The following is a 27,219-nucleotide window of genomic DNA, read 5'->3' as shown; positions in this document are numbered from 1 at the left end:
ACATAAATCAATTATGGTTTTAAGCTTTATGCCATGATTTACCCAACTGATCCCTCCTGGATTACAGCGGAGCTTAAAACGTGTCGGTCGGCGCTAAAGCTCCAAGTCGCCTTGACATTCATTGCACTCCTGCCACGACGCTCACCGAGCAGCATGTCAGACGCCACAAGTATAGATCTGACAGCATTTTGAATGGGCTCACAGGCAGATCGGCTGCTTGCAGATAAAGCAACAAGCTTCTTCTTTGGCAGTGAAATGATTTCTTTGTGTCTTTAGCCATAGAACCTAAAGTGGTCAATGGTTCAGAATCTCAAACGACCAGTGTTGGGAAGGTCACTTTTGACCAATAATAGATTACACATGTTTAGTTATCCAGTCAAAAATGTAACTAGTAATGTAACTGTTTTAATTACTTTCTTAGAGTAATGTAACTTATTGCATTTGATTACCTTTCAATTACTTTTCTAATGAAGCTGAAACTGAAAGAGGGCAGCCAAAAGATGCAAAGCAACAGAAAGAATGTGCTTTTTTAACCAAAAATAATATACTGGGATGTTTGTAATCACCAACATTCTGATTAGTAACTGTAATTTAATTCCATTTTTTTTTTTTTATAAGTAACGATTCTTAAGTAACTGTAACAGATTGGAATTCCATTTATTTTGTGATTTAATAACATATAACATGTAACCAGTTACTCCCCCAAACTGCAAGCGACTAATTTCATAGTACCACGTTCATTTTAAAATAAAAGCAAATCTTAAAATAATAAAATAATTAATTACTAATAAGGTGCTAGTTGCCAGTAAACTATCATGCAAGCTGTGTGCTGCAGAAAATAGGAGGACATGCCTTTGAAATATTTTTTTGACTATTATCTTGACAAGAATTATTTTAATAATAGTGATGTTAGTAAATAATTTCATAGAGCTGCCCCCGACTAAGAAGTTTCTGAATCGACCATAGTCGTCATTTAGATCCATTAGTCGACTAGTCGCCCGCGTGTTTCGGATATGAATGTAATGATTAAATGATATATTTTGGTGGTTTGAGTTGAAGGTGTGAGAAAGAATAGTATCAGTAACATTGTTAACACTGTGCGAGCGAGCCGCCTGTTAATGACGCTGTGGGCTAATGGGCATGTAGCTACTTCCATGTTTCAGATGATACATCATGTTTGTAGTGGACCAATGAAGATGAGTTTACATATCACCTTGGGTTAGTCCTTCACCTTCTCAAAATGATCCCACACTTTGGATTTCCTGCCCGACATGTTATTGACTAGCCTGTGGAATAACCACAGGTACCAGCCCTGGAAATTAACCTGACTCCTGTCTGACTGCTGAGTGTGGACACTTCCTGTGTCTGTCCTTTCAAATTAAATTCACACATGGTCCAGTCATATAGGTTTGGATTTATTTTGATAAGGTGCAGCTCCTGATAGAGTTTTACTGTTGTTGTTTTGTTTTGTTTTTTCCTGCAAGTAAGCGACAAATGAAATCTTGCAGACTGATGACCTTTCTCTTTCTGGTCGATTGACGTTTGGTCGACTATTAGGGGGGCATATTTTGAGAAAAGTATTACCAATTATTGATTGAATAAATGGGTTTATGTGTTCTGGCACCTACATAAAGCTAATTAGTTCAAATCTGTGTTTTTACCAATTCTTGTTATTTAGTTTCTATTAAATTAAAGTTAACGCAAGTTAGTTTAGTAAATTTTCGAACTTATTTTCTGTCTTTATTTAATAGGACAGCTTCAGAGTGAAGGGGGAAGAGAGAGGGGATGACATGAAGCCACTGCGGTAAGGACATAGCCTTAGTATACGGGTAGTAGCTCTGCTATGTGAGCTACTTGGGCCCCCACCTACACTTTAACGTAAAACATACCACTTTATGATTATCACACCCATGTTATTTGTCCTTTCGTGCTGCCAGTAGTGTTCCCTGTATTACCTCTTACAGACTGGTTGCCCATTTTATAATCCAGACTGCTCGTGAACATTAGTCATTCCTTATTAATTATATTTTGTCATTAGTGTCAAATTGACTTCTTTTTTAGTAATTCAACAGTACTATAATGACCCATTCCAAGTGTCCATTACCAGTAACATGAATTATTGGAAGCTACAATGGCTGTTTGATTTTAATTTTCATCCTGAGACCCCCTCCAGCTCGTGAGCAGATAGCTAGCACTAACCAAGCATTCACCTGTTGAGCAAACATGTTTCCTCGAGCTCTGAAGAGGTGGATTAAAAGCTCACACGGGGCTGCTGCGGCCTCAGTTTCCTACCTGAGAGCTCCTTTGTGACAGGTGACGGTGGAGAGAATGGGGGGTAATTTTTATGACCAGCTTCTTAGCGTGCTGGTATCACTCCATTGGGGCCCCTTGCCAATCTCTGGCAAACCATTCAAGTGGCAACAAAGAGGCTAATTAGAAGCTCTCTCGCTGGAAGCCCGCGGAGGGCTCTGGTTTGATACTTCCCAGGGAGGCTAGGGGGCCTCTGAGGTGGCGGTGGCAGCTTTTTCACACACACACACACACAGACACACACACACACACACACACACACACAGGACATTTGTGAGCACACTTGGGTTGGCCCTTTGGCTCTAGCACATTTGCTCATTGTGGCCGTCCTCCTTACGGTCTGCCAGAGCAATAGAATCAGAGAGGGGGAACCGACACATCTTCTTTCATGTGGCGGGGACCCAGAGAGGGGATGCTAATGGGATATCGATGGGATTAGAACCCAGAGCGTTCAGGTCCAGGAGAACAGAGGCAGGGCTCTATGAACTAGAACTAAAACCCACTCAGCTTTAAGGCCAGATCATTCTAATTCTATTGACTTTTTCTTTTTTAATGGGAAAGTTGACAATGATGCATGCACCTTAATACAGTAAGAAAGTCCGCCAACAGAGGAGGGCCTGGAATAAAGGTTTGGAAAATACAAAAAGAAATCATTCTCCCTGCTGAAATTCACTCACTGTGCGTTTACAGAGAAACAGTGGCACAACCTCTCCCCCCTGCCAACACTCACTGCAGCTTCTGGGACTCGAGATAGACATCAGGAAGTTAAAGCCGATAACACATTTGCATGTCACCTGATAACTGGCTGTAATTAGTACTCCCCTCGAGCCCCCTAACGCACCCCCTCACAACACGACAAAAAAACACACACATGGACACACACGAGGCCAACTTCCAGTACAGTATGTTATCCTTATCCCTCCCTCCAGACCACAAGGCCCCCACGGGGACAAAAGATAGGGGCCTCAGTGTGTTCGTTTCATAGCAGCCCCTGCCAGACCGCATCAGCAAAGGCCACGTCTGCCGAGCGCTGTTAGCCACACAGAGGCAGCTGGTCGCACCAAGTCAAGCTGCTAACTTTTATTGCACAAGCACCTCCCTCCACTCTTATCTCAGGGAGGGAGGTGATCTAATCAGACTGCTGATTAGATAGCCTCCCTCCATTGCCATAGCCACTGTCTGCATATTAGACCCTCCTTCCTCTGAGTGGTGCCCTTCTGTTTTCCCTCCAATTCCAAAAAAGCATCTCAATTCCTTCCAAAAAAACAAACAAACAAAAAAAAGCAGCTTCACCAGATTTAAGATGATGACTGGCCACCTGACGACACCGCAAGACTGTACGGCAATAAAATGCTTGGTCTGTACTAAGGTGTGTGTCTGCGTGCGTGTGTAGCCCATTCCACATGATGTAGCCCCCTGTGTTAAGTCTTTAATCGATACATCTCCCTATCCTGACAGTGAGGACAGAGCCCAGATCTGAGATCAGAGCGATGGCGGTGTAAATCTTTACGGTTCAACCAGAGCCTTTTAAAGCCTGTCTATAATTGGGCCTCAGCCAGCAGCTGCCTCAGCTGCGGCTATCACCGTGGGCCCGGTCAAAGCGCCAGCTCCTCAGGGGCATAAACAAACAGCGCACCTCCAATAAGGGCAAAAAAGCACCTGTGTGAGGATAAAAAGAGAGACGATGTGGCAGCCAGACTTGAATAAGCCCTCCGCTGTTGTCTGTAGTTGAGGTATTTCTTGGAGAGGTGTTTTCGTTGAGTGAGGCTTTTTGTGCTTTTGGATTATTACACCAGCATGTACTGTACCTCTGAGTGCAAGCCGGGGAGACTTAGCTCACTGAGTGATTTCAAATAGAGGGTAATCCACTGCCATGTAATGGATGCTTTGTTGACGGGCTTCTTTCAGGAAGCAGGAAAATGCTCGCACAGTTTTACAGGTTAGGATCATGAGCTTGAAGCTGCATTAGTTTTAGCACGAGTTATTTTATTTCAGTCCAAAGGTGATACACTGAGACAATGAAGCAAACGTCTAACTACCTACTTGAAAACACACACTATAATCCATCATTTTTCCCAACTGCTGGCACCGTTCTTTTATTTCCTTTACGGAGAGACACTTCCTGAAATGGAGCAGAAGAAACCTAACAAAACATAAGCAGATATGCACAACAGGAAGCAGACAGCAGTGGATGCACATGCGATTCTGCACATACTACACCAGCTGTCTGAGTATGTGGACAGATTCCACACATGCACACGAGAAATCTAAATGCGACACCTCCACAGCAACATTTATATTTTCTAGTACGTGCAGTTCACGCAGCCATACATTTGGGTCATGATGGTGGCAGCTACTGGATGCCATGCCATTGTTCTGACAGGCCAAAAATCCTACACCACATCAGTCCAAAAAGGTCCCATTGGACTGGAAGCCTGTCTCTCAACCGTACGTTATTACAAAAACAAATGCCCATTGCTACAAACTCCCTGTAGTTAGTATCACACATATTTTGAAAGGCTGCAATCACGTGACCAATGTACTGACGGGAGTAAACAAGGAAATAGTCCCAAGCGGTCTTGAAAGGAGGCAGGTTGGGATGGTGGATGGGTCACAAAAACCTGGACTCTACCACGTGTTTGGAACCATGCCAACTTTGAGTGAACATTGAGTCATTTTAACATACGTCCTGCCATGTTTCTCCTCCTAAACCCAACCTCTGTAACTTTATGTTCATTGTATAACTGTATGTTAGGGACCCAATGTCATTCTTGGGTTGCTAATTCATAGGATATCTTACAAACTTTTTTATGAGAATATGTTTCTCTGCTTTACCAGCGAATATTGTGCCACTGAAAGTGGGTGTTTTAATCCAAAACATGATCTTTTCCTGACCATAACCAAGTGGATTTGTGTTTAAACCCAACCGCACACTTTTTTTTAGATAACAAGCTGTTGGAGACATGGGCTTTGGGTCCAATGGCACATTTTTTGGACTAACGAGGTGTTGGAGTTTTGGGCCGTTGGAACAATGGGCAGTCCTCATCAACTGTGGGTGCAAATGGATGCTTTTTTTAACCTAGCAATGTTTTTAAACCACAAGCAGCAACATCAAAGTCATTTCCTAGAGTTCCCAACAGAAACTCAACCAATGTTTGGATTCCCTACAAATCTGAAATTTTTGACAGGTTTGTCTATTAACTGTCAATTGCTAGCTAGCTCTAGCAAATAAGTGGAGCCGCAGAACCCAAATTTGGGCAAAGAGATAGAACGGAGAGAGGATGAGGACGTGGAAAGCAACACAGCTGACAGTGACAGACACTTGTCAATCAAGCAAACATGCAGCAAAACTTCTTTTAAAGCCCTAGTATCTCTTTCGTGGAGAGATGATTCTCAAAACTGCAACACATAAGAGGAAGTGATGTTATCTATGAAGATCATGGTTTGCCTCTCCAAGAGATATGCTGGAATTTTTTACCTGAAATCTCATGCAAGTCGTGAGTCAAAATCTATCAACCTTTTGTTGTACGTTATCTCAGGCCACTTACTCCCCTTACTACCCTGTCGCTCATTGCGTGAATGTATAGTAAGAAACCAGTGGTTAATGGTTGATAGTGTCGTAAGCACACAAGTGTCAGTGTGCAGGGAAACAGCTTGTATACCCTCGACTGGACTCACCTTAACGTGCAGGGTATATGTGTGTGTACATACATCTGCACCTGCAACAAACACTATAGGCCGCTATCTGGGCTCAATCTGCTCTTGGTTTACAGAGGAGGAGTGCCAAGGGTTATCTGTCCCACTCTGATATGCACAGATAAGGGCCTTGGGCCCACTGTTTAAACACCTGGGGCCCGGGGTATTAGAGCACCCTCCGTACCCCTTTGCCTCAAAAGCAGAGGAAATGGAAGAGTAAGCGCTGACTACTGCTGCGGCTGAGGGGAGTGTGTGTAAAAAGTAATGAACGCATGAGTGTGTGCGCGTGCGGAGGTTAATGCAAGGGTGATTATTTCCACCACTCCCACCCCGTACCCCAATACTCCCATCAATACTAAAAATAGCATGAGCAAAAACAGAGAGAGGCAGGAATTCATTGACTTGTCTCATTCATGCACCCCCTCTTACCCTCCTTCAAAAAACCAAGGCTGTATTATGAAAAGACAGAGTTAAAGCATTGATGGTTATCAGTATGTTTAACGGCTATATGCTGGAAAAGCTCTCTTTTAAAATAGGCTCTTTTTTCACTTATGTGATGTACATTACAGCGAGGGTCAGTCATTTGCATGAGAATGGACGATTAAGTGAAAGAGATAAACCCAAAGCTAGTTCCCGTGAATTGGATGCTGTGTTTGGAATACCAAGCAGTGGAGGGTTTTTTTTTTCTTCTTTCCCCCGCCCCTGCAGAATTAGCCCCCTGCATCATGCATTTATTTTCCCAATAATCACTCAGGCCCTTCCTGTGTTGATTATTTTCTCAGTGCAAGGGTTACTAAAATATTGCTGTAATCCCATCTCCCTGAAGCAGTAACAACAGTCACCCTGGGCTTCCTTTAAGAAATAAATCTAGGGCTTGTCAGTGGGGAGGTGGTGGGGTGGACGACTGGAGGAGAGATGGGAGGGAGTTGTTGTGGTCAGATGAAGATTGCTTACAGTAGATTCAGTCCACCTATATCGCACCTATAAAGTGTGGCCCCTCAGCTTTATACATCTCCCTGGAAGGTACCTTGAAGATACGGCTGGATATCACTTGAAATGTTTCTGTACTAGTGCCAATAAAATACCAGCGTTTCATTCCTAATACCAGAACAATACGTCTTTGATATCTCACTTAAAAGAGGCCACAGCTTTCTAAAATTACATGTTGTCGAAACGAAAGCAACCATGTAATAACTTGACCTAAATAAAGTCGTCTAAAATTAGCAAATTGAGTAAAACTTGCAAATCTGACCAGATGTGCAATGAGAGTTTTTGATACTTGGTGCTACACTTTGATCTGCACAGAAAAACTGTTACCCAGCTCAACTTCCAAGACAGCATCTCTTGTGCTTATGCATCTTATCGGCATATATTTCTGCACCCGTAGGTGACTCCTCACATACCACTTGTGGAGCCAATATGCAATGTATCCAGTCAGTTTTTATGATACAATCCAGGGCATAGAGGAGTGAGAGGGGTACGAGACTAACCATTACTATATCAGTGATATCTTACTTTTAAGAAGCCCTGACATAAAATAATTCACTGGTTCATTAAAGGAACAATTCGCATCCATCTTTCAAAGTAGTTCCAACTCTGAGTCTTTTATAACCTGACAAACTTAATTAGTTTAATACAACCAACATGATTTGCTTTGACCTTAAAAAAATAAAATTGAAGCAACTCAATATTTTTCAAAAAGTTGTGTTGACATTTAGATGTCAAACTAATATATTTAAGATATTCTAAAATATTTATTTTTATTCCATCCTTATTAAAAATGTCAAAAATGTTTTTGATTTTGACCGACTTCTTAAAATAAGTCATCAACTGACTAAAGCAACGTAAATGAAATAAACAAAAAAATGTTTATGCTGAAAACCTTAAGCGTATCCACTAACCCTATGAATCACTTTTGTCAAAACTTAAGCAACCATATCACAATAACTAAATGTGCTTGGGCATCTTATCGGCATATATTTCTGCACCCATAGGTGACTCCTCACACAACACACAATGAACGGGAGCATCTTAATCTTAATTCAAAGAAGACAGAGCCCATCATTTTATAAAAAATACAATCCACTGGTTTAATTTATAAAAAAAAACTGAGATAACAATTAGCATGCAGCTTTTAGGTAGTCTTACAAAGAGTCTTTTATAACCTGACAAACTCTTTTAGTTCAATACAACCAACATGATTTGCTTTGACCTTGGAAAACTCAATTAAGTTGAACCAACTTAATATCTATCCAAAGTTGTATTGATATTTAGAGGTCAAAATACTCTAATTTATTTCAGTTCCTACTCAAAAATATCTTTTTAAAATTATTTGTCAAGTGTCTTAAACACATTAATGAAACAAAGTATTTTTTATGCTAAAAAAAACTTCTTTATTTAAGCATTACTCACTAACCAATCATACCCAGAACTTAAACAACCATATAATAACTTGACCTACATAAAGCAGTCTAAAATAAGTAAAATAAAATAAAACATGCAATGACAGTTTTCACTTTGATCTGCATGAATATGTGTTTCAACACTCAGCTTGACTTTAAGGCATCATCTCTTGTGCTGTCGTATCTTATCAGTATATATTTCTGCACCCAGAGGTGACTCCTCACACACCACTTGTAGAGCCAATATACAATTATTCAGTTTACGATACAATCCAGGGCACGGAGGAACGAGAGGGAGCAGCAACTAACCAATATAATACCAGTGATATCTTACTTTAAAGAAAACTGGTTTAACTGAAAAAAATAGGTAACACTTTGCATGCATCTTTTTAAGTAGTCCGAACTCTGTCAGGTTATAAAAGACACAGAATTTACTCAATAATGACAAACTGAATTACTTCAGTACAACCAATATGATTTGCTTTGACCTTGAAAAACTCAATTAAGTTGGACCAACTCAATATTTATCCAAAAGTTGTATTTAGAGGTCAAACTATAATATTTAAGATTTTCTAACTTGTTTATTCTAATTCCGTCCCACTCAAAAATGTCAACTGTTTTAGATTTTGTCTAACTTTTTAAAATAAGTCGTCATCTGACTAAAACACGTTAATGAAACAAATACATTTTTTTATGCTGGAAAACATCTTTATTATAAGCATTATCTACATATTGTCAAAACCTAAGCAACCATATAATAACTTGACCTAAATAAAGAAGTCTAAAATAAGCTTAATTAATTAAAAAGTGAAAAATACAAATCTGACCAGACGTGCAATGAGAGTTTTTGATACTTGGTGCTACACTTTGATCTGCGCGAAAAAGTGTCTTGATACCCAGCCCGACTTCAAGGTAGCATCTCGTGCTTGCGCATCTTATCAACATATATTTCTGCACCCATAGGTGACTGCTCACACACCACTTGTGGAGCCAATATGCCATGCATTCAGTCTGAGTGGGGTGTTTTTTTATGATACAATCCAGGGCACGGAGGAATGAAAGGGAGCAGGGACTAAATTTATACAGGAAGTGGGTACTTTCTGGTGCGTTCATTTTAACATCGACGTGCACACACAGACACCTCACACCAACGACCTGTGCCACATCTGGAAACAATTACACTCATGTTTGACTTGACCTGCCTGCACCAAGTGAACTCTGCCAACTTTTTTATGTGTTTGTTGCAGAGGCAGCGGTGACCCTGACACAGTGGCTGTGGGGGAAATGATGTGTAATTAGTCGGAGGGAACACGACTCCGCTCGTCTGAAATAAAACATCTTGCATTCACATCAAAAGACTGAGGCAGCTTGACAGGCTGTACACAGAAAAAATGAAGAAACGCACGGACTTGATATGCTATCAAATGACCCACATTGGAATTTGTGAGGACACGAGGAGCGCCTGAATTATCAAGCATCTCGGAGTAGGCACAGCAGACCTTTCATGTGCGGACGGCAAAGCAGACAGCGGATGATGCAATGTTTGATTTCTACACTTCAGGAGGCTGTCAGGACAGCGCGTACAATATTAAACAGTGTCGTGTCGGTGTATCAACCAGTCTAAATTAACCCATTAGTATGCTATGGGGAGAGGCGGGAAGATCAATGCATGAAACGGTTTGGAAATCTCCTTTGATACAAGATTTCCCAGCTTGAGCGAATTGATGAAATTCCTCTTGAAACACAGGCAACCATTTCACACGCCAGACTTTTCTCAAGACAGAGACTAATGTAGCCTGTCCTTTAACACAGTGAGACTGCTTTACTGCATCTTACACAGAAGCTATAGTGCATGTTAAAGCTGTTGTCAAAGCCTGCCACGGAAGAACTGATCATAAGCAGCACTAAATTTACTTCTACAGTTGCTGGGGTGCTTTTTTTAAGACGCATTGTGTCAGTCTCGAGTACTCAAAGAATAATGAGCACTCATCATGAAGGCCACACAAATTTGTACTCTTTTAGAAGTAACTGCCAGCACCGAAAAACCTGCAATGTATCTGACACAGTGAGTCAAAAACAATGCACGAGAATTGGTGCACGGCTGCAAACAAGGACACCTCTCTTTGGGGTAAAAAGCCATTCTGTAATATTCTGTATTTTCTAAAGACAACACAGAGGCAGATTTTAGAACAGAGGTGCACCAGCCGAATCAGTCCAGCGGCTCTTAGCCATGCATACCAATTCACTGGCTCCAGTATAAGGGGACGGGTGATGGGATTCAAAACCTCAAGTGAACTTTAACCACTGTGCATTCCTATTGATTTAAGCAAACATTACAGGGTGAGAAGGTGGCCCTCAAGTAAGAAAAGGCCCCCAGTCACAAAAACACTGTGACAGTGCAAAATCCACAAAGAAGTGATGCAAGTACATTCCATAAGCTGCTGATACAATTTCAACAGATGACACAGAGATACATGCAGTGACATGAGGAACACCGTGACACCAAATGCAGTTTTGATAAAGTCAACAGGTGAGTTTGAGTGTGTGAAGTTTCCAGGCCTTCAGATTTATTTATACACATTGATTGAAATAGCGCTGCTGCACTGATTTACTGCCACTCCCCTGTCCTAGAACTACCTCCTTGTCTCAGAGCCCAGGTTCAGCACTCATTTCCTGGGCTGACAGTCTACTCCAATTATCAAGCTAATAAGGGACCCCCTTGTGCAGTTATGGGAAAGGGGAGGTGAGTTGGGTCCAGGATGAGGGGGTACCACTTTGGTAAGTGTGTGTGATAGCTGCCGCCCACATCTTGTAAGGCGTGACTAATGGTCTTAGACAATGTTACGACAGCACTGCTTCGGTAGTCACCTGGGCAGCCTTGGCAGTTACTGAAAGAGTGGATCTTGGGGCCTGAGCCACAAGGAACTAAGGTTTGTGTCCGTCAAAGGACGCCACTTACTCATATATTAAATGTGTGTGGATGGGTTATTTTGCTAGTTGTCATGATCACTGAGGGAGTAATTTAGTGGTATTAGCCCAAGAAAGCAAAAAAAATTCCTCCATTCTCCACAAACCAAGCCTTCAAAAGATGCACTGAATATTTTTTTATTCCAAAGTCAAAAACAGGTGACGTACACCTGGGGAAGTCTTATAATTGAGTCCCTGTTACCCAGAGCAATCATGTTACAAATTAATATTATTAGTAAGGTGTTTGGAAATTCTGAGGCCAAATGACTTAATTCTTTCATTTTCTGCTGGACATAATGCAAACTGCCGAAGTAATCTCACATAAACCAATAAAAATGTGATTCACTTAAAAAGGAAAAAAACAACAGCTGTGCTGAAAGGCTGAAAAGGACCATAAATTTCAAGGCCAAAACAATTAGCAAGCAGCCACACGAAAGAAAACTTGGCTTACCTGTGCTGCTCCACAGCTTCGTTATCTGGTAGTTCTGCACCGCAAACGTTGCAACGTTCGTGCTGGTTCCTGCCGTCTGGTTTCATGCCCACTGCCAGCTCCCCGAGCTTGCTGAAGAACTCTCTCTGGATGAAGCTCTGAGGCAGGAGTCCCCCGTAGGCACTGAAGTCCATAGACATTGCCAGGGCTGGGGACATTGGGAGAGCGGAGGCCATGGATGCCGGCATGGACATGATGGCATCTGCTTTATGATTGACAGGTAGGGAGTAGAGCGAGGCCAGATGTTTCTCCGTCATCCCGGCCATTGCTTCCAGCCCCATCTGGCTGGCGTCAGCTTGAGGGTCGCCCATGCCTTCATCGCGGACGTAATGTAGCTCGCGGGCACTGGTGATTACGCTGCTCCTGGTTGGTGTTCCTGGACCATCTCGGTTCCTGTCCTCACCACTTCGCTCTCCATTGCTGGAAGCACTGGACTCCATGTTCGGAGGGCTGTCGTGGCCGTTCCCACCCATGTCCACTTGCATCATTTCCGTCTTGATCTCGGTCATCAGGTGGTGGGAGTTGCCATGGATGAGATGTTCACCCCCGTAGCCCTGCTGGAGCAGAGACTGGCCGATGCTCATCAGGCTGTCCACGGCAGCTTTGGTGGGACTCAGGGTGGAGACGCCGAAGGAGGTGGAGACCGAGGGACTCTGGTCCACCATGCTAGCCATGATGGAGGCTTGCTGGGCACTCGACAGACAGGGGCTCTCCATGGAATGCTTTTTGGAGTTCTTGGCTCCATTGTGGCCTTTGCGCTCATCATCGTCCTCTGTGCTCCCATCGTTAACGTTGACCTCCACGTCATTCTCATCTGAGGACTGGATGGTTTCCAGGATCTTGAGGCATTGCTCCTCCAGGTATTCAATCTCCAGGATCTCTGCTGCATACAGAAGGTCATCTAAGTCCTCCACCTTGGCCTGGAGTGTGGCAGTGTAAGCATACTCCAAAATCTGCTGAAAAGTCTTTGGTGAAAGAAAGTCCAGGGTGTAATGCTGGCTGCTGCGGTGGAAGAGGATCTCAAACATTTTGCTTGTGCAGGCGAGCACAGTCCGGTGAGCGTGGAACTCCTGGCTGTCCACCATGATGACCACGTCACAGAGAGTCCCGGCCAGACGCATCTGGTTGGCCTTCTGCAGCAGGGCAGTGGGGTGGTTGGGGTTCTGGAGCTGGATCATACCCATTTTAGTTAAATCCATAATGTCGATGCAATCCACGAGGCCGACTCATGAGGCTCGCCTTCCCCGCTCAGCAGTGTTTTTAGCTATCTTTGTAAACAAGATGAAACCTGGACGGAGAAACAGAATAAAAAAAAAATCAGTTCTGGTGAATTCTGATGCAACAGTAACAAAAAAAATCAACTGGCCTTAACACTTTCAAATCCAAAAAATGCAAACACTCCCTTTTTCCAAAAAGACAATAAATTGTTATTTTTAAACTAGATTAAAAAATACATACAAATCCTAATCATTATTCACAAAAGTACGCAAAGCAAATTCATTAATTACATTTTGAAAATAAGAATGGACTGAATTTGTCAATACATTTATTTAAAGTATGCCAGTATTTATTCTGTAAATGGCAAGTGTGAAGTCTGTGGAGTTTCAAATTGCAAACATCCTGCAGGGATGGTAAACACTCTGTGCAGTCGCATTGTTCTCAAAATCAGCGGAGAGTATTGACTGTAGATTTCTGAAGAGAGACAATTTGTGAGCCGTCCAACAGGCTCACCCTGCATACCAATCAGTCCAACATATGTTATGTTAAAAAGATGTCTCCATTCGGTTTATCTGATGGGGATGTACACACAGTTAAACAAGTGTGAATTGTGGTTTTTCACTGCTGCCCGCCTCACAAAGACCGTCAGCAGCCTTTCTGAAATTAAATAGCATCTTACTCAGTATTCCCATCACAGACAGGAGCAGAGAGCAGCGGCCAGAAATGGATGGAAAGGAAAGCAGAACGAGGAGAAAGAACACAACGCTTCAGCACCAAACAACCCCTGCTCCGCTCTCACTCACTAATGCTGGATATCCAAATGAATGAGTGTCTCTGTGGCTGCTGGTTTGTCCAAGTTAACAGGGCAACATGTTGCTGCGGCTCATATCTACAGCTGACCAACTCTAAAATAATAAAGAGAGGGTTAAATGAAATAGTCTGACCACTACGTGTACTTTAAATAAATTGCCTCTCCTGTTCATTATGACCCACACTGACACAATGCGCTCCTCATTCTTACAATTAAACAAACAGTCTTGCCACCACATATACTCTAAATGAATGAATGAGTGACTGCCAGCTAAGTGCCTCCCTTGACCCACATCCTGGATGAGCTCATTGATGTCCAATTTTTATCTACTCAATCTGTTCAATATATGACAAATAAAATAATGACATTTTCACTTAATTCTGGTCCACTTTTTTCCGTTTTGAAAAATATCAATTTTCATTTTCAGATGCTCCAATTTCATTTTCGAAGGGCTTCATTTTCTTTTTTTAAATAATAAGGAATAAAAAAGATAAGTTTGTCTTTTCCTTCCTCCCCACTTGAGAACAATACACACTCAGACACAGAAAAAAAAGAGGAAATATCATCAGCCTTGCAGCTACACGACGACTTCTCTTTAAAAATAAAATAATATCAGTAATTCCCACATATGCAACTTTTTAAAAAAAAAAAAAAAAAAAAAAAAGCAGAAGTCTAAATCAGAGCATGCAGGAGGTGAATGATGCTGGCAGCTATTGTTTGTGGGAAGGATGATGGAGAATAAATATTCTTGCTGCTTTTGGGACACTGGACAGTTTCTTTTTTGGTTTTCGGCGCACTGATAGAATCGATAGGTGATGATGAAACCACAGGTTCTCACCTCACTGAGCTCTCAGTCAGCAGAGGTCATGCCTAAAACCCCGACATTATCTTTATTACAGGTAAGCCAATAGCTGCGATTTATGGGCCCCGTAAATGATCAGTGCTTGTTGCGCTCTGTGGGTTTTCAACCAAGCTGTGGCTTCACCGGGACACAATGAAGGCTAAAGTTGCTGTTCGGGGACTTTATCGCGTCTGCTGGCTCTCTATTAATAAAAAAAAAAAAATAATAAAAGGACAGAGCTACGTGCGTCTAGACGGCGTTAATAGTGCCAGCCGCACCAGACAAATTATACGGCGCGTTATGCATTATGCAAAACATCACGCACTACATTAAGTACATTAAGCCAGGAGAGATTTTCTCGCTGGAGGACAATGTAGAGCCGCTGACAATAACCACATTGGGGCCGACTTCACAGAAAGGCAGCATAATCAATCTGATCACGAGTTGTCTGCCATAGCGCGCCTTGGCGACCCAGCCACAACAAGAATAAACAGCGTTCAATATTCCAGACCACGAGCCACACTGACAGACACAAATGTGCAGAAAGCAAAATGGTAACGGCGTCTCTAAGAGGTGGAGGTGGAGGGGGGGACACAATCAGAGACACTGTGCGTGCTAAAAAGTATACACGAGACAGACAGCTGCCAGAAATCTCTCGCCGATTCCATCCAGCTCTGCTCTGATCAACGCACAGGTGGACTTTGTTTGAGGGCACAATTAAATACTCAAATACCGGCTCTGTGCGGGCAACGACAGGCAGGAATGATGTGGAGAAGGATGCCCAGAGGATAAAGAGAAAAAAAGAGTGAAAGGGGGGAAGAGAGAGATCAGACAGTCTCGATAACAAATCAATTTGCCATTGCATCTGTTACCAGTTCCCTACCTCACAGTACGCCGCGCGTGCGACTGCGAATCGATTATTGGTCACCAATCAAACATGTAGTTGCCTGTCAATCAATTGTAGTGTGACTGTGCAGTGATTGGATTTTTGGTTTGTTTCGAGTAGAAAGACCAGTGTCCCCAGTCCTCATCATGATGTCATCACGGCTAAATGAGCCACACTGGTGCGTCTGGAGACACAAGGACGGGCAAAGAGTGTCGCTGTCTAAAAATTGCACAATTTCCATCAAAACGAGCAAACGCGATTTCTCCAGTAAAGTCACATGGAGGAGGAGGAGGAGGGGGGCGTCATATGTTGTCTGGCTCCCGGTGAAACAGCCAGACCTCACGTCCTCTAGCTGCGATCTCCAGCATACTAAACCAGACCGAGAGAGGGGAGGGGGTTACGTCAACCTTAACATCTCTACAATAGACTACCGTGCGTTAATGCAAACTTCAACACCTTGCAGCGCAATCAGGAAAACACTTGTTTTCATCCAGCACTCCGGTGCGCAGATCCAAGTTGCGTGCCAAAGTCGCGTTTACTGTTAACTTCAGCATGAGGTTGAACGGGGACAAGCAAAACGATCCCCAGCGCCTATAAATGCATCAAAATATCCACATGGTGAATGAAAGTACACAGAGAAAACAGTGGTAGACGCATGCAGAGTAGCGGGTCTGGCACTTGTCGCCGGGAAACTGCAGCTGCGTTTAGCCCGGATCGGTACTCACCTAAGTTGCACGTTTTGATTCCGTATAGTGTAGGGGGAGTGGGGCTACAGCATAGTAAGGCAGTTCGCAGTACCCGCTCTCTCAACACGCACTAACTCCTTTCTTCTCTCGCCTTCGCAAATCAACACGGCGCTGACGTCAACGCAGCCAGTCAGCCAGACGAGCAGCAGGCAGGCGGGCAGCCGGCTCTGCGCTCCAGCCATACAAACACTAAGAAAGTGAGACACCTAGGGGGCTGTCTCATGTCAAACGGCTGTGTTACAGTATGGCAGTGAAAGGTGAGCGACACTGCCCTCCCTCCAGCTGTTTGAATGCACATGCAGCCCACAGTTGCTCTCCAACTCCAGCCAGGGGCACACTTAATGCTTTGGCGGTCCTGTAGCAAGAAATCAATATGTGTGCTCCCGAAGCCCCCTCCAGCCATTTTCAATCAATTCATTGAAACTATACTCATGTTTAAGTGGCAGCAGAGCTCAGCACAGGTGGATGCAGAGGTTAGCTGGGGAAAATAATGCAGCTGATCCATCCTACATGACCGGAGATGCATCCTGAAGGTGCTTTAAAAAAATAATCATGTTATTCTGAATATTCTAAAAGCCAGTATGACTATTATGAGCCAAAAAAAGTGCAGACATATGCGTGCACATCTGGCATCACAGGATGTTTAAAGTCTTTAATGGCCTTTGGTTGTTCATAGTGGTTTTAATATTTGAGTATTTTATAATCTTTTTTACGTATATAATTGTTCTTATCAGTATTATGTCGTTTTATATTTGTGTACATGTTATATTGCTATAAATTTGTGTGTCATTTGTTTAATTTGTACAGCACTTTGTTCAACTGTGGTTGTTTTTAAATGTGCTATATAAATAAACATGATTTGATTTGATTTAATTTGATTTGGTATTAAAAACTGTGTGGCATGACCACTTTTGTTTTCCAGGGTCACAGACTTTCACAATCAAAATTATCGAAAGTTTTGCAAAAGTCATGGAATTTTGACATGTATATTGAAACTTTTTCACACTAGTCTTCCATGGATAACCGTCCACATAATGTAAAATTAACTGCAAATTATTTTTCTGTAGCTGTAGACGTAACGTAGCTCTAATATGTGTCAATGTGTGACAACATTTTGTTGACAGTCGTCGGCGTTTCCTCATTTTTTCCTGGGGTTCGTCTCTCCCTCCGTGTATGCCAGCTGGCTGAAATAATGTTTGAATAAAGTTTGCATATGATATGTTTGAAATGTCAAGTAAGTGGGGCAAGAAAAAATCCTGGGTCCTTGAAAAGTTGTGGAAAAGTTTGGAAATGTTGCCCATTAAAATGTGTGGGAACCCTTCTCCTTCTTCCTCAGTGCAAACTATTAACATTATATTTAAACCTAAATTTGACTATACTATGGTAAAGAAATGTAAAACTATTACAGACAGGGAGAGAGCAGGCTGTATAAAGTTGTTCACCAGATCAGTAGGGAATTATATTATTCATCACTTTAATGCACAGTGTTAAACAATACTAAAGTTCAACACATTCTTACTTCGACCTCGTCACATATCGATGTTCGGTCACAGACCCTTCGCATCCAGATACGACTTGAAAGGTACCCTGAGTGTGTTGGTTGTTCATGTTCTGGGACGCCGTGTCAAGTCCTGCCTGTTACATGCATTGTCTTCTTTCAAAATACACTTCTGTTTTCACAGGAAATTTACCGTTTACATACAGTGTTTTTCAGAATAAATGCAGTATGTCGGTACAACACTGCAAAGTTTTTTTTTGTTTGTTTTTTTTCCTCCAACAACTAACGCAGGTGGTTAGGTTTAGGAAAAAAGAGCAGGGTTTGACTTTATAATCTTACAAGATGTGAACACCACTCTCCCAGGTGAAAGTCGGTGTCTCGGGGGATTGGGGACCAGGTTTAACAACAACAAACTATATCAAGACATCCGTTTACAGACTTTTACACACCTTGTGCTCAGTACTTCCCAAACACATGCATTTCCACTAAAAAAACTTTGTATAGGCAATATGTTCTCATTCCAGGTCGTCACATATCGCCACTTTGTCAGTGGACCCACGTCTACATATTATGCGTAAGGTAACGGTATCTGCTGTTCCAGGACACTGCAACTAATGCCAGGACATCAACAAAAGCACTTGGCCTAGGTTCAGAAAAAAAAAAATGGTTTGGCTCAACATTCATAAAGGAAGCTAACACCGGGCTCCCAGGTGATCGTCCTGGGTTTGTTGGACCCATCCACTACCCCTCCCAGCTATAGGGACTTTCCAGCACCTTATATTATGTTGTTCCAAGCAGCGTTTTAAACTGACGCCATCCTGTGGCATCATACTGCTGCGACAGGTGCCGTCCGTCCGGGTTATGAACTGATGCGTCCTGTCTGTGTATCATACCGCGACAGGGGCTGTCCAGCTGACCGGAGGCGTATCATAGCAACACAAAAGCTTCCATCCCGCAGCGTTATTAACTGACACTGCCCAGTGGCGTATCAAACCGCTGCAAAAAGTAACTCTTGGCGTTAGTGTCTGACTGTACTGACTGTATTTGACAACTGTGGAATGAGAACAAGTTGTAGTCTGGCTTTGAAGAGACAATTTCACTTTCAGTTTTGAATAGTGAGGTTTTAGTAAAAATGCATGTGTTCGGGAAGTATTGAACATATGACTGGATAAATGAGACTCGGATTATACTGCACAAGTTGTGTGAGAGTTTGTAAATGGATGTTTTAATGTGGTTTGCTGTTGTTAGAGGTGGTCCCCAATCAATCAATAAATATATCCCCAAGACCTGAACTTTTGTTTGGTATGCATTTTTAATTTCTCCTAGCTATGTGGGATCAGTAGGACCTGATAAGTATAAAAATCTGAACATTGTCAACAATAATTAAGTCCCAATGTCTCAAATGAGATGATAACAAAGTCCCACTGTCTTCCAGCGAGTGTCTTCTGATTGTCTTATCATGTTACTGTTGCTAAAACTGGTCAAATTTGTTGCCAACATTATTAATCAAAAATAAATTAGTTTCAACCATAAAATGTGACCAGGCTTTGGACCTTGTCTACTTTATGGTCGGGATCGACTGCAGACTGACTTGGCAGAGATGGCTACCATCTTGTTTTTACATGGTTAAGTTTGCCACCACTAGATGGCACAAAAAAGTGTCCACAGATGAGGACAACAGGTCTAAGTGAAGTAGAAAGAAGTATAAGGTCAAGTCAATCCAAAATGTGATGTCCTCATATGTTTGACATTTTCCGTGGAGGCATGCAAAAACCCCAAAGTTTTCTCTGTGAATTTGAGGTAAAGTCATGGAATTCAATACAATTCAAATCCATGGCATAACTGATATATAAACTGTCATTCTGTGGGTGAAATATTCCTCTAAGGACACAAGTATCAAGCTGGATTTAAGGAATCAAATGTTTCTTTGAGTCTATTGCAGAGGCACTTTTGTTTAAGATACTGACACTAATTTGAAGATATATATATATATATATATAAAAATAAATATCAATATGTCCTCAATGATCAATATAGTGAACGACTCTCAGCTGGATGGTTTTGCAGTGCATTAACAATCCTTAATTGTTTCTCAGCATAGCTCTAATTTTCCTTTTGCCTTTATTCCATTGACCAATAACCAGGACACCTCATTATCATTTGGCCTGATATAACTTTGGGGAGTCTTTCATAGTAAAAGCATACTTCAGAGCTTCTCTAAAAAATAAACCTGACTGATACTTTTGCAGTAATGATGATAGCTGACTGCAGGCTATTCTTTACTCATGATTTAATTCCACAATATTTTAATTCTATTGTTATGTTCCCTTTAAGTGCTACTTGCAAGCTCTTACTTTGAGTTCTTAGAGTCACGAATATACATTTTTCCACAGTTAGGTGCTTTGTCTTTGTCTGTTTGATTTTAAATTTGGCTGCAGCAGTAGAGGGAAAAAGAGAATATGAGTACAATGTGTATGTATATCAATGTATTTGTTGTTCCTTTGTACAGACATGTATGTTCCCTATTTGCTTTGTTGAAACTTTCATTTAATGCCACCAGCATGTCAAAGTTTTCACATGTCAATTGAAATATCTCAACATGTATCAGATGGACTGGTTCACAATTTATGGTTTGCAGATCGTGTAATCTATTGATTTTGTTGACTCCGTGACTTTTGTATAGCGCCACCAGCAGGTTTACAATTTTGGGTCAGAGTTTTGATTAAGTCTTGTTTTACAATGGAGTATTTTCTGCTAACATGCCAACAAGTTCTCATACCAAGTCGTCACATATCGCCGCTTTGTTAGTCGACTTTCACATCTATATATTACACACTAGGTATCCTCCTGTATCTGCAGTTGATGTTCTGGGACACCGTAACCAACGCTGGGACGTCAACAAAAGCACATGGTTAGGTAAGGGCAACAAAAGCCTGTGGTTGGTTAAGGCAACAAACACAAGTGGTTAGGTTTATGCAACAAAAGCACATAGTTAGGTTTAGGCAACAAAAGTACGTGGTTCAGTGTATATAACAAAAGCACATGGTTAGATTTAGGCAACAAGAGCGCATTTGTTAGGTTAGAGTAACAAAAGCATGTGGTTAGATTTAGGCCACAGAAGCACGTGGTTAGGTTTAGGCAACACAAGCATGTGGTTAGGTTTGGGAAAACAACAATAGGTGGTTAGGTTTAGGCAACAAACCCAAATGGTTAGGTTTAAGCAACACAAGTGTGTGGCTAGTTTTAGGCAACAAAAGCATGTGGGTAGGTTTAGGCAACAGAAATAGGTGTTTAGGTTTAGGCAACACAAGCAATAAGTCAGGTTTAAGTAACACAAGTGTGTGGCTAGGTTTAGGCAACAAAAGCATGTGGTTAGGTTTAGGCAACAAAAGTACGTGGTTCGGTGTATGTAATAAAAGTACATGGTTAGATTTCGGCAACAAGAGCGCGTGGTTGGGTTTAGGCAACAAAAGAATGTGGTTAGATTTAGGTAACAAAAGCCTGTGGTTGGGTTTAGGCAACAAAAGTGATTGGCTAGATTTAGGTAACAAAAGCCCGTGGTTGGGTTTAGGTAACAAAAGCCTATGGTTGAGTTTAGGCAACAAAGGTGCGTGGTTAGGTTTAGGTAACAAAAGCCCGTGGTTGGGTTTAGGCAACAAAAGTGATTGGCTAGATTAAGGCAACAAAAGCATGTGGTTAGATTTAGGCCACAAAAGCCTGTGGTTGGGTTTAGACAACAAAGGTGCGTGGTTAGGTTTAGGTAACAAAAGCCCGTGGTTGGGTTTAGGCAGCAAAAGTACATGGCTCAGTGTATGTAACAAAAGTACATGGTTAGATTTAAGCAACAAGGGCACATGGTTAGGTTAAGGAAACAAAAGCATGTGGTTAGATTTAGGCCACAGAAGCACCTGGTTAGGATTAGGCAACAAAAGGATGTGGTTTGGTTCAGGCAACAAAAGCACATAATTAGGTTTAGGCAACAAGAGTGCGTGGTTAGGTTTAGGTAACAAAAGAGTGTGGTTAGGTTACGAAAAAAGTCATCATTGTGAGGCTCTACATTTGTACAGGAAGCAAACAGTTGGCTCCCAGGTTAAAGTCCGGAGTTTGATGGGTCAGGGTTTGCCCTAACTTGACCGGGGGCATATCATAACACTGCAAAAGGTGGCTTTTGATGTTGGTGTCTGACGCTGAAATCACTGACAAAGCGGCAGTATACGACAACTTTGGAATGAGAATGGGCTGAACAGGCTCACATAATGATTACAGTTTGCAGATTAGATAATATGAAGTACAAAGACTTTTGCTGGATTGTTCAGATACATGTCTCAGTTCATCACAGGACAGGAAATACTGAGGTCAAATAAAACACATTCACCACTGACTGACTGGAGGAACCCAGCAGGTGAAAATACATCCATTTGAGAGTTGCTGAGTTTCTCATATGAGGAGCTTTGCCAGGTGGTGCAAGAAGAACCATTTGCAACACTCCTGCAGTAAGACCAAGAAGCTGGGAGGGCCTCATCATCCAGGATGATGAGTTTAGTCGCCTTCGTGCCTCAGGCTCACATCAACACTTCACTGACTGAGGCTGATAAAATGGAAGCGATGGACAAGTCAGGTCAGAGTAGACTATCTGAGGGAGTCTGGGGTCGTTCAGTGTCTGCTACAGATCACTCAACGTGTTCAATCAATCAGCAGCGGCTGACAGCACGCTCGGGCTCATGGCGCTGTGCTGAGGAGGAAGCATTAACATTAATATTACCAAATAACAATATATGTCTCGCCAACACTGTTCTTTGTGTTCAAGAGCTTCCTTCTTTAACCTAAAAAGGTCTTTTGACACATTCAAAACAACCCGTGACAGCTATATGCTAAATACACAGTGCTACATTTTACAGCTCCTCTCAGTCACAGCCATTAACTTTTGATTTCCTAATTTGAGACATTTCTATTTTGATTTGGGACTGGATGTTTGCACTATGTCCCAGTGACAGAAATGACTGAGTACCTGTGGCAGTCACCAACTGATGGACTGTCAAGGCCCCAGTTTGCTTTAAAAGAAGTGATTACCATATTGTCAGACACTACCTGTTGTAGTGATTGGCCTGGGGTCAGATGCGTGACAGTAAGGTAGGATTTAAACGTCTCTCTTAAAGGGACAGTTCACCCCAAAATTAAAATACATGCTTTTCCTCTTAGTGCTGTTTATCTAGCTAGATTGATTTGGTGTGAGCTGTCGAGTGTAAAATGGAACTAGATGGCACTTGACTTGTGGCCAAAGCACCAAAAGTAAATTTTGAAATACTCTACATCAATGTCTCTTTCCAGCAATCATGACACAGTACCTCAAGATAATCCACAGACCTTGTTGTGAGCAGTGTCATGGGGAACTATTTTCTCTCTACCGAAGTACACCCACAAACCACATCACCACACAGAAGGAAGTGTGCATCTACTGCTAGCTGAGCAGGAACCTCCGGGGCTGAAAAATGATGCCAACCGGAAGTGCCCAAAATTGAACGTCTGCTTAAGGCTAGTTCTAGAAGCCAATCAGTCCCTGTAGACCCTCATGTTAAAATGCCCAACTTAACAGTTGAAATAAACATGTTTACAGCCTGGTACAAAAACAGTTTTGGTCTTTATGGCTATTCCCTGCTTCATGACAACTGTACAGTTTTTTTTTTTTTTTTTTTTTAAACACGCTCCTTTGCATTCAATTAAGCTTAAAGTTATGCGTTATTAAGGGCGGGGCACTTTGAGTGACTGCAAATAGTGTCCTTAGCTTCTCAGGCAGAGCCACCCCTCGCTCATCTTGCCCATATATGGTCACCTCTGGCCCCAAAAAAATCAAGATGGCGATGGCCAAGCTTCAGAAATGGCAGTTCACAAACCAGTGGGTGATGCCAAGGGAGCTATGTCCAATATTTTGACAGTCTGTGCTGCTAGCTCACCTAGCACCACTGAGCTAGCTGAGGAGGACACCATTAATGTTTAAATCTTGCACTGTTACGAGCCTCTCGTCCATGAGTAGATGCACACCTCCTTCTACGTGGCTGGCAGGTGTACATTAGTAGACAGAAAAATATTTCTTAGATGAAATTGCTCACAGCAAGGTGTGTGGATATCTTGAGTCACTGGGTCATGATTTCTGAGGAGACATTGATGTTGAGATTTTCAATTTTTAATTTTTTTTAATGCTTTGAGCACCACAAGCCGAGTGCCATCTAATTTCTGTATATTGGAGAGAAGCTGATATCTCCAATACTCGGCAACTCACACCAAAACTATCTACACTGATAAATAGCAGTGAAGGCGAGAGGAAAAATATGTATTTATGAATTTTGGGACGAACCCTTAAAGCTCTCTTAAGTTTATTCATTTGATTTATTGCTTTGACACTACAAAGACATGTAAAAAACACAGGATTCTTGGAGAGAGATCAGGGAGAAGGATGCAGCCTAAAGGAAGCAATGACAGCAACTTTTCACCCTGTGGCCATTCTGCAAAGGTATAAACACTCATGCTTTTAGATGTGGTCTTGTGACATGACATCACTGCCTTGTTTGTTTGAAGCATACTGAGACCTCCTGCTAATGGCACTTTTTTACTGCAGATGTACTGGAAGATGTTTTAACACTTGCACACAAGTCAGGTTGCTGGTTGAAATGTTTAACTTTATAGAGAACATTAAGTTCACATGTTTAGTTTTTCCTGATTACGAACGGCATATATTATAGTAGAAAAATGTATGTTGGTTTTGCACACTGTTTGTTAGACTTTAATTTTGTTGAGAATGTTAAGTTAGCACATTTTCACACTGTAGAAAAATATGAATGTGCTACAGGTCTACTATGACATCATCCATTTTCTAAAGGTGAAAAGTTTAGGTTGAATGGCTGACATCGCCTTGGGACCGCAAAATTTAAATTTGGGCCAATAGCAGGAGGACCTGTTGGAGCTCAGTTTGGGATGAACCATCCTAGTCTCACTCGGAAGTCGCTTAAGTCCGGCACTTGGTCAGTGACTTCTGGTGTCAGACACCGAAAAAAAAAGCCGTCCTTTAACATCGGCATGATACGTGGCAGGTTGCCTTTATAGTTTAATGGCGCCTGGCAGAGTCAGGAGGAAATGCAGCGGGACAAGAATGAAAGTTAAGGTGGCAAAAGTCTGAGTAGGGTGGGACGGAGGGGTGGTATGTGGGTCCAACAACCACCAACTTTCACCCGGGAGGTCGGTGTTGGCGTCCCATAAGATTATAAACCTAACCACGTGCATTAGTTTGTAGAAGGGGAAAAAACGTCAATTCATGGTTGTTGTGCCAACATACTGCGTTTATTTTGAAAGAGACTGTATGCAAACTGTACATTTCCTGTGACAACGGAAGTGTATTTTGTAAGAAGACATGTAATGAAGACATGTAACAGGCAGGTGCAGCCAATGCACCCAGGATACCTTGCGCATCGTATGTGGACATGGAAAGTCCATTACCAGATGAAGTGAGAATTTGTTGAGTGAACCTACAGGAGACACCGTGGCTCACTGTGATAGGCTGAGACGCAGGAGAAACAAGCAAGCATACCATAGTTTTGATATTTTCTTAACGGCACATTGATTCTCAAAATGGCTACTGATGCTGTGTTTACACTGCGAACACAGCAACAGGCCACAAGTCACAGAGTGCCCCAGGGAAGGAGTTCTAAAACCCCGAAAGGTGTTAGCATTTCTGCACTTTCGGTTCCCTCGTTTCGAAGTCAATGGGTTTTTACGGTATGATGCGATACGATATGATACGATATGATACAATACGATACGATATGCTTTATTGTCCCCTGGCAGGTAAATTCGTCTTGGACTCAGGAGCTGCAAAAGTATTGTTGCCCTACAGTAATAGTCCAACACATACTACACATTCCATTATTGCACATCAGCCACTCATGTTTTGCACATAACACCAGTACACAACAGATCACCATAGGAAAAGCACAACACAACCCCTAAAGCATCAAGCAACATTATTTAAAGTCTTAATTGAGGTTGGAACGTATGAATTTTCATAATGATTCAGTTCAAATTTGGGCATGCTATATCATCTGGAAGAGTGACACAGTATTCTCTGTGCTTGTTGTCTGCATGATTTTGGTTAGATGCCTGAAATAATATCTGATGTTAAGCTAAAGAGGCGTACACGTTTTGTTCAAGGACATAAAATACATCTGTAAATACCCCACTTGTAAATTTTGAAGCTTTTATGTGCCTTAAAAAAGGCGGTAGCTAACAAGTGGCTAAATAAGACTACAGAATGTTATCACGCTGAATGCATCTTTACAGGCTTGTTGTGGTGGTGACGTTAAAGTCATGCCACCGTGATAGTTCATTTATAGCCTAATGATAGCCTTTTACCTCTGCTGATTGCATTTAGGCTCCAGAAACCATAAAAGTGGTGTTAACTTGTAAAGATTATCTTGCTTATGAAAACATGTAAGTATCATAAACTTTTGTTTGCTACAGAGCTTCTGCAATAATCTAAAACCCAACAGAAAAATCCCATTGGCACTTTGACGATGCTAACTTTCACGTCAGCCCATAACATCATCCAAGTTGAGCTGGCCTCAATTTTTTTCAGCACTCCAATGATGCAGTGAAGCGCCACCCAACCATATGTTTTTTTTTCCAGCTGTGATACTGTGTTATTTAGCTTAGTTAGCTGATGCTATGCTAACTTAACGTGCGTTGTGTTGGACACGGGGATGCAACGGGGTGGCAAATTGTGATGATAAAGTGGGGCTGGGACATTAATGGAAAGCACTGATATTTTTCTGACCAAATAAAATACTTTAGATGACGTTCAGTCAAAGATCTTTGTGGCAAGTAGCAGATACACACAAGCCCATAATGGCGTAATACATTAATGAGCACTTGAGCAACATTTCAGTGGCAACTCAGCAACAATGTAGCTTGTCATACTGTTGCGTTGTCTCTCATAATGTGAGCAAAGCATAGGACTTACACTAGGGAAAATGTAGGCTAGTTCATTTAATAACCTGTTGAATATTTTGAAAAAACCATAAACATGTAAATATAATCATAATGCCTATGTATTGCTTGTACAATACAATCAGAAATAATATATTGTTATATTCTTATCTTTGTCTTATTTGCTACTGCTGTATTGACCTTTGTCCCCCCATTGAAATAATCAAAGCTTCATTAAATCTATCTAATCACTGCCATAAACTGTATCATGGTAACTTTGACAAAACCAAGGATGTCGATGCCAAACTAAAAATGAGTAAGAGCACACTTAAATTAGAGGACAATGTAATCCACCCTGCTGAAGAAATGTTTTGATATTGG

At 41.9% G+C, this 27,219-nt stretch overlaps 1 protein-coding gene across 3 annotated transcripts in view; it reads right to left on the bottom strand.

The window, feature by feature from the left end:
- Nucleotides 1–16,559, bottom strand: part of zbtb16a (zinc finger and BTB domain containing 16a) — a 219,701-nt gene extending 203,142 nt beyond the window's left edge. Inside the window, exons 1-2 of one of the 3 annotated variants that reach the window (XM_050040222.1) lie at nt 16,347–16,559; nt 11,827–13,153 (exon numbers count right to left, since the gene is read on the bottom strand). In XM_050040222.1, coding sequence (XP_049896179.1) covers nt 11,827–13,064 — 1,238 coding nt within the window. In that variant the 5' untranslated portion in view covers nt 13,065–13,153; nt 16,347–16,559. Of the gene's footprint in view, nt 1–11,826; nt 13,154–15,618; nt 15,909–16,077; nt 16,265–16,346 lie in introns of those variants that run through there. The other 2 variants (XM_050040224.1, XM_050040223.1) reach the window with 2 other exon arrangements.
- Between the last annotated feature and the right edge of the window lie 10,660 nt (nt 16,560–27,219).

Source organism: Epinephelus moara, chromosome 3 (genome assembly GCF_006386435.1).
Source record: "Epinephelus moara isolate mb chromosome 3, YSFRI_EMoa_1.0, whole genome shotgun sequence".
Taxonomy (NCBI): domain Eukaryota; kingdom Metazoa; phylum Chordata; class Actinopteri; order Perciformes; family Serranidae; genus Epinephelus; species Epinephelus moara.
Note: the sequence above shows the minus strand (reverse complement) of the source record. Positions and strands in the feature narration are given on the sequence as shown.